Source organism: Pleuronectes platessa, chromosome 3, assembly GCF_947347685.1.
Source record: "Pleuronectes platessa chromosome 3, fPlePla1.1, whole genome shotgun sequence".
In the NCBI taxonomy this organism is placed as follows: domain Eukaryota; kingdom Metazoa; phylum Chordata; class Actinopteri; order Pleuronectiformes; family Pleuronectidae; genus Pleuronectes; species Pleuronectes platessa.
In genome coordinates this window covers 4,482,943-4,490,416 of record NC_070628.1, presented here as the reverse complement: position 1 = coordinate 4,490,416, position 7,474 = coordinate 4,482,943, and the positions used below count along the sequence as shown (strand labels likewise).

Genomic DNA, 7,474 nt, shown 5'->3' with positions numbered 1-7,474 from the left:
AGCTATCTGGGAGCTGCCGGGGGGGGGGGGGGGGGGGCACACATTCTGCACACCCGACCCTGTAACGTCCCTCGTGCGTCAGCATACGCTGGGGGGGGAGGGAGCGTCGAGAGCGCTCTCTGCTTTTCATCACCACTCTCTTCCTCCCTCGTTATCATCCTTTCTTCCCCCCTGTCCCTTTTTGGCTTTCTCTTTACCCCACGACTGTTTCTCTCACTCTCTCTCTCTCTCTCTCCCCCTTCACATCCCAAAACCCTCACAATAATGATACAAAGACACACACACACCCTCACACACACACTTTCTTACAAACACTCAAACAGGTCTAAGGTGCATGTGGACGTGTGAAAACATGAACGAGCTGAATCGTCTCCACGGAGTCGTTCACTTGGCGATGGGGACTCCAGCAGGGCCCAGCGGTTTATCATTTTTTTTACAAGACAAACATAATATCTGAACGTGGTTGTGGAAGGAGGTCACCGAATATGACAGGAAGACATCTGAAGGCAGGGGGGGGGGGGGGTTAGTAAACACAGACAGAAACATAAACCAGTCCTTCACTCGTTTGTCCTCTCCACAGGTTTCAAACGCCTGCAAATAATCCCTTGTTTTTCTCCTCAGCGTCCGTCCCTCTCAGACGGCAGCAGGCGTGTCCAATCAGATCGGTCGAAGAAAGGGAGGACAGGGGTGGGAGGGGTGACGAAAAGAGGGATAGCTTGACCCCTACCCCAAAAAGGGAGGAATGAGGAAATCTATGGTTTTGTTTATCCAGTGGTTGTATCCTCATCGCAAATCAATGGTGGACCTGATTCAGTGTTCCCTTTTTTACCCCCCCCCCAAAAAAAAAAGATTTCTAATCTCTGCAACATCAGTGCTGCCTGGTGGAGATACATGTAGTATCCCTCCAAGGAGAGATGTAGTTCATCAGTACCGTTCCGTCCGACTCAGTGCAGAGGCCCCACCTGGGCCCTGTTATTCATTTCACGTGTGTTCACCCAGCCGACCTCCTAGCCCTCGCTCGGACCGGACCCTCTGCTGTAAGGGTTCTGAAGGAGGTAGCGGTACCTGTCAAAGTGCTCCAGCATGTACTTGGGGGCGTACATGTGCTCTTTGGGGTCCACCGGAGGGTATTCTTGCAGGGAGCCATCGAACCAGCCCCCCGTCCGGATCAGATCCCGGATGTAGCTGAGATCTCGCTTGTCCTCGTAGTCGCCCCAGCGCGGGAAGTCTCCGTTCTGCGCCGACACCAGCTTGAAGTAGATGCCCTCCGGCGTGAAGCACCAGGAGCAGTGCCACCCGGCGAAGTGGAAGGGGCTGCCCACCGACCACTGCACCAGGATGTGGCCTGTGTCGTTCTCGTACTTGCGGAATCCCGGCATGGTGTAGTATTCCCGGCGACGCAGTTTGATCCCGTCTCCGTCGTAGACGTCGCTGAGCATCCCCACCGTGCAGCCGGACACCACCTCCAAAGAGCCGAACTGCTTCCAGAAGAATCCATACAGGGACTGGATGTGGAGAGAGGAGAGGAGAACAGAGTTAGACAAAGAGGCCATTTGTTCCAGTCACAGTCACCACAGCAGGAGACATATCACAAAGACGCTGACACACAGTATTGTCGTTACCTTGCGCATGTGGATGGCGAAAGGTTCTGTCCAGCCATCGAACAGCTTGAGGAAGAGGAGGCCCTCGCGAGCTGGGATCTCATCTGCGTCGTTGATGACAAAGACGTCGTCCGGCCTGGCCCCCACCACCCGGGACATACCGTTATGTGTCAGGAAGGTTCGCAGGTAGTCGTCCACGATCCAGCCGTCCTGCCGCCCGCCCTCCGGGAAGTGGTCGAGGAACACGTAGAGGATCTTGTGACGCACGTAGTCGTACGTACCGTTGAGGAGGAGCCGCAGGAAACTGGGAAGATTCCAGAGCCATGAGTTTGTGCATCGTTATAATAGTACGACCAATGGATTTGCATACTTCAGCCTATTTAGTGCATAAATACTCGAGGTTGTTTATTGGATGTATTTTACAACTTGATGTGACTTTGAGTAAAATTAGACATTATGTGTATTGATATTGATTATAAGACCTAATCAGGTATGAAATGTTAATTGATTTCTGTGATTATTGCCTAAAAATATATATAGAAAAACATCCAAAATGTATTTGTGTGAATTTCATTGGCGTACAGTGGAAGAGGGCTGAATTACAACATTAGGAACAACAAGCTTGTTTGACAAATGACGCCTTTCAGCTCTGAAACCATACGTCCATACGCAGAGTGACAGGAAGAACAACTCAATTAACTTGTTGATGTGCCTGACGAAAGACAACGTGCTCCCTGACTGTAGCTTCTTTCATGCGGTGTCACATCCTATGATTGAACACACCAATCTCTGCCCTCAGGCCGGCACACTGAGTCGATCGTGTCGCTCTTCACATAATCAGCTGTAAAATTGCTCCCGAGGCGTTTCGTGTTATCGCCAAAGGAAGTTCATTGTCGTTGTTATTCGGCGCACTGACACCAGAGAGGCGTGAAGGTGGGCTGTAAACAAAACCTGTGAGCTGTAAACATGCAGATGCATCGGTGGATGAGTCAAAATGTGATACAAAAAATAAAGTTGTGAAAACAGACGATCCGTTAAATATCTCAAGTTCAAGCTACAGCCTCAAATTGATTCCTTATCTGAATTAAAACACACCGAAGATGACACCACCTTTGCCCACTCAAGCTTTGATAGCGACTGCAATCCAAGTGCCTCCTCTTTAATCCAGTGTGAGATTTGGACATCACTTTACAACCAGACTCATCTGCTGACAGCCACAGAGCAGCTCAGCGGAGGATTACACCTCTTTCTGAAATACACCTTGAACTTCGGGGCAGCGATCGTATAATTTCCACACATACACCAGGAATGTGGCTCTTACCTCAGCGGCCGTCTCTCGCCGTAGGCAGTAAAGTTGGATTCACAAACGAGGAACAGATCGACGGCTTGGGCGAGCTCGCGAAAGCGCACGTGCAGCAGGTCGAACTCGTGGTTCACATTGATAGCGTTGATCACCCTCCGCGGGGTCTCCCTGGGCGTCAGCCTCTCCTTGGTTGGCAGATTGGAGTGATACACCATGGTGGGAACCCCACAGTAAGGTCCGTGCCAGCCCGGCCGACACACACACTTGACCAGCCGCTTCCCGTTGCCCCTGGCCCTCGTCTTGGCTTTGGGCGCTATGGAGGGCTGCTGCTGGACCTCCAGAGGTTTCCGTTGCCCAGCAGCCCGAGCCCCTTCCCCGGCTCCGTTGGCCACAGCCCCCCCTGACTTTCCCGAGTACTCCTTCGGTGTAGCCACCTCTGTCCCCTGCCTAAAGCAAAGAGCCCCGGCTTTGGTTCGGGCAAAGTACGGTGTTTTGTCCTCTTTAAGCTGGTGTGTTTGTGTGTGGATGTCTCCCAAGAATTCCAAGGAGTCCGGTAATTTATCCCCGAGGGACCCCCCCCTGTGTTCTTTTCCAGCAAATGGGACATCGGGGATGTCCGGCTCAGCAGGTTCGATTTGTAGTTTGGGGTTCTGCGGTCGCAAATGGTCCTCAGCCCTCTCCTGGAAGGAGACGGAGAAAGGAAACTGTTTAGGACACTTCAACGCAAAATGAATATCAGAAAACTACATTTCACACAAAGTAACAACGTGATATTTAGGGCTATGAGCTGAACACATAAGAATGGAGGTGGTGTCAATATTTAAAAGTGGCATTTCAAATGGTTACACAACAGGTTAAAAAACAGTGTGTGCTCCTGTGTATTGGTCTCACCCTCTGAAACTCCTCAGTAAACACAGACTGATGTTTCCCTGCTCAAATCGTGTTTAATGTGAATAATGAAACGGTTGCAAAAGACTTATTCAAATACCTAACTTCAGCCAGCAGCCAAAAAGAATCCTGACTTTAAGTAACTGTGTAATTAAAGGGAGATGACGTGAAAGAGAATATCCCATCAGGACTGACTCGTACTTACAGTCCATGAAATTAGAAACTAAAATCCACTCTCTACCATCGAGACACTAGTCAAACTTAAACTTTACAGCAGCTCCTCCTGCAAAGAATTTATTAAATCACGGTCTGAACGAGTCTGTCTTCATAATCGGGTTATTACTCTCTCTACCGTGTGCAGGTGAGAATTAGTGCAGGAGGAACCTCATCATTGGACAGTAAACCACAAGGTTGTTTGTAGTATTGTCGTTTTTAAAGTGCAGTTAGTGCATTTGTGTTTGTCTCACAGTTGTGGATGAGCAGGTGAGAACGTAACCTTTGTCAGGAGCGTCAAACAAGATCAAAGATAAGTGAGCAAACAGGCTGCAGTTCATGTTGAGTAAATAAAAGTCACAGCACGGCTACACCTCATGTCTTCTTGACAAACAGGAACCTTTACTGGCTCCTACAGTAAATCACTACACGACAATGTGACCTCTGACAAGGGACTAGAGACTCGAGCAGTTCACGAAAGACAATGGATGTTATGAGATAATTCAAAATGTGCATCAAGGACAAGAGTAGCAGGGACAGATAAAAGAAGATATGGGATCAAAGCAATGCTCTATCTCCTGTCGATGAAATATTGATGAGGTATAAAAAAAAATCCATTTCTTTGCAATTTCTCTAAATCAAATGTGTGGAATGGAAAGTTTTCACGACAAACAAGGATTCCTTAAATAAGACGACAGACCAGGTTACATATTATATTTCTGAAGGAGTATTTTGCAGGTGGCAGCGACAGTAAACATTAACAACCAGTTGGCTGTATGAATGCTGCTTTTACAACTGAGATAATGTTGACTCTGATCCACCAGCGTGTTTATTCAGGATTTATGGAGGTCAACTGCAGTCTCACTTTCTCTAAGTCTCAGTATCTGGACGTGAGCACGAAGCGGCGCCGGCCCACTCACATTCACCAGATGGAGATAAAAACCAATAAACTGTCCGCGCTGCATAAACATTGACTTTTAACAACAACCCTGACGGCAGTTTATGATAAATTATTATATTATTAATCCTCCAACTTGTGCTTTACTCCATACAGGTTTACACGAAGAATTCATTTATTTTACTCTAGAATATTTTATATAATAATATTTTATTCAGAAAGAGAATGAAGCTGTATTTCATCTTGTGCTTCTATAAACTGTTTTGTTAATTAAGCATGCCTGAACCAATTACGAGTCAGTCTGAGCTGTCAATCAAGGCGTTTGACCGCATTTTTATATCATCAAATAAGTAATGAAAAACAAACTTATCAGAAACAAAAGCTTGGATCGATATCAGTGTGTTAGAAACTACCAGAAATGGCAGAAACCATCTTTGAGAAAACGTAATTCAACCTGTGACTTTTTAGTTTGGACTATGTCCCATCTGCTAACATGGAGGAAGCCAGAAGACATGATCGAGTAGCTTTGGCTTCATTTTTGTGAATATGCCATGTCTCTATCTTTATCAGTGGTTTTCACTACATTGTACACAACAAGGTGACGGTGAGGTTTTACCTCGTCAGGAGAATCCCCCCGCTGGTTCTCCTCTGGCTTCTCCCAGGGGTACGGAGCTGCCGGCTCCTCCCTCAGCCTGATCTCCAGCCCTGCGCTGCTAATAATCCCAGCACCTCCGACCAGGATCCCACCAATCCCCAGACCCTTCCCTCCTCCTTCCCCGCCGCCGACTCCTCCTCCTCCTCCCGCAGCCCCCGACGCGCCTCTGGCTTTGGCGTCCGGCTGACGGATAACCGGTAAGGGTGGGGCCTCTTCGGGGGAGGCGGGGCTGATCGGGCTGGAGGCCACGCCCTTCTCCCTCCAGAAGAAGCCGGAGACCATGATGAAGGACTTGATGTTGGGGTAGGGGGCGGAGAGCTCGCGCAGCAGGGACACATAGTGGAGGGCCTTGTAGTAGTGGAGGAAGGAGATGACGCACAGGCCCACCGTGCAGAGCAAGAACACCCGGTGCCGCCGCATTTTCATCCTGCGAAAACAGAAAGGAGGGGGCGGGAGGTGAGAAACATGAATCTGACTAATGAGATTACAAAAAAATACAATTTCCGTTTCAGGAACAATCTCTTCATTCCCATCTGCACCGTTTATAGCTGTGGGTAAACCGTAATTAACCTCGTAAGGACAGTGGCCTCTGGGATAGTTTGGGATATTAATAATTAAAAACAAATAAATCAATCACCGCTTTTGGGATTTGATAAGAGCAGCAGTCCGGAGAACAGAAGGAAGATACCGAGCATGAACCTTCTGTGATTTTCTATTGTTTTCTTTGCTAATTGCTTGAAATACTTGTTAAAAGTTAAAGAGAAGTGAAGACTGTGAAGAAATACAGAACCTCAGGGAAACAGGCTCTTTGTTCAAAGATAAGGAAATTAAAAATATGATTTTATTACCAGTTGTTTGACGAGAGACTATTTTTTGGTTTAAAATTGAGATGGAACCACTGTAAATCAGAATAAATAGTGCCTCTGTATGTTCCACCTATAGAACAGTAAAAGAGTCGGTAGATGGTGGAGACCAAACAAGAGCTGAAATAAGAGTAATATTCATAAGGTGGCTGAAAACATGACTCAAAGTAAAAGCTCATCTTTGCTTCATGTTGTGTGAATGTGGAAATAAGTGTTAATAAACTAATATGTCTGCCATGTTGACTTCACAGAGGTCAAAGTGAGGTTTACATTTTGTTGCTTCTCTCCTAAGTCGCCGTAAATCAGTGATAATCAAGTGTAACCAGAAGTTACCATATTATGAGGGGCGGAGGGTGGGGGGGGGGTGCCTGACTGAGATCTTGAGGTCACTACCCGCCCACCCTCACTTGTAACCTGCATCCAATGGACTGTCTTAGATTGAGATGAGAAAATGTCGTACAATGCACTCGGTCTTAAGGAATGATCGCGGTGTTCAGGAATATAAAATGACTCAAGACAAATTACACATAATCCTAATCCGGGCCTGTTTGCACAAAACTGCCTGATCCAATTCATCTTCAATTTCTCCCAGATAAAGAGCAGATTAAACTGAACGAGCATCGGTCCTGGCACCGAGTGGAATTTCCTTCAGATTCATTTCTGCTCCTAATCCATCTTCAAAAATGTTGGACATCTGAACACATTGAGCAAAGAAATAAAACGATGAGGTAAGAAGAGAGAAAAAGAGACACAGACAGCGTCTCAATGACAGAGTATTAAACAAGAGGGGAGAGGATTGTGAAGCAGTGTGGGGGAGGTCAGGAAGAAGACGAGGAGGAAGACGAGGACAAGGAGCAGACGAAGGAGAAGAAAGACTGAAGGAGAGTGAGGGATGACTTTCATGTTCATCTTTAACAGGTTGTTTTGAAACTCGTGTTGAAACTCATGTTAACATCCTGACATGTCAAAGAGTAGTTTACAAATCAATTCTTCAGACGACGAAGCTACTGCCAAGTTTACACTGCACAACTTTCCAAGCTGTTGGATTCCATG

At 47.0% G+C, this 7,474-nt stretch overlaps 1 protein-coding gene across 4 annotated transcripts in view; it reads right to left on the bottom strand.

Moving 5' to 3' along the window:
• Positions 1-204: 204 nt before the first annotated feature.
• mgat3b (beta-1,4-mannosyl-glycoprotein 4-beta-N-acetylglucosaminyltransferase b) overlaps positions 205-7,474 on the bottom strand; it is a 40,574-nt gene continuing 33,304 nt past the window's right edge. For all 4 annotated transcript variants that reach the window (XM_053419488.1, XM_053419490.1, XM_053419489.1 and 1 more), the window contains exons 2-5: positions 5,520-5,985; positions 2,923-3,584; positions 1,623-1,905; positions 205-1,505 (exon numbers count right to left, since the gene is read on the bottom strand). In XM_053419488.1, coding sequence (XP_053275463.1) covers positions 1,008-1,505; positions 1,623-1,905; positions 2,923-3,584; positions 5,520-5,985 — 1,909 coding nt within the window. In that variant the 3' untranslated portion in view covers positions 205-1,007. The remainder of the gene's footprint in view (positions 1,506-1,622; positions 1,906-2,922; positions 3,585-5,519; positions 5,986-7,474) is intronic.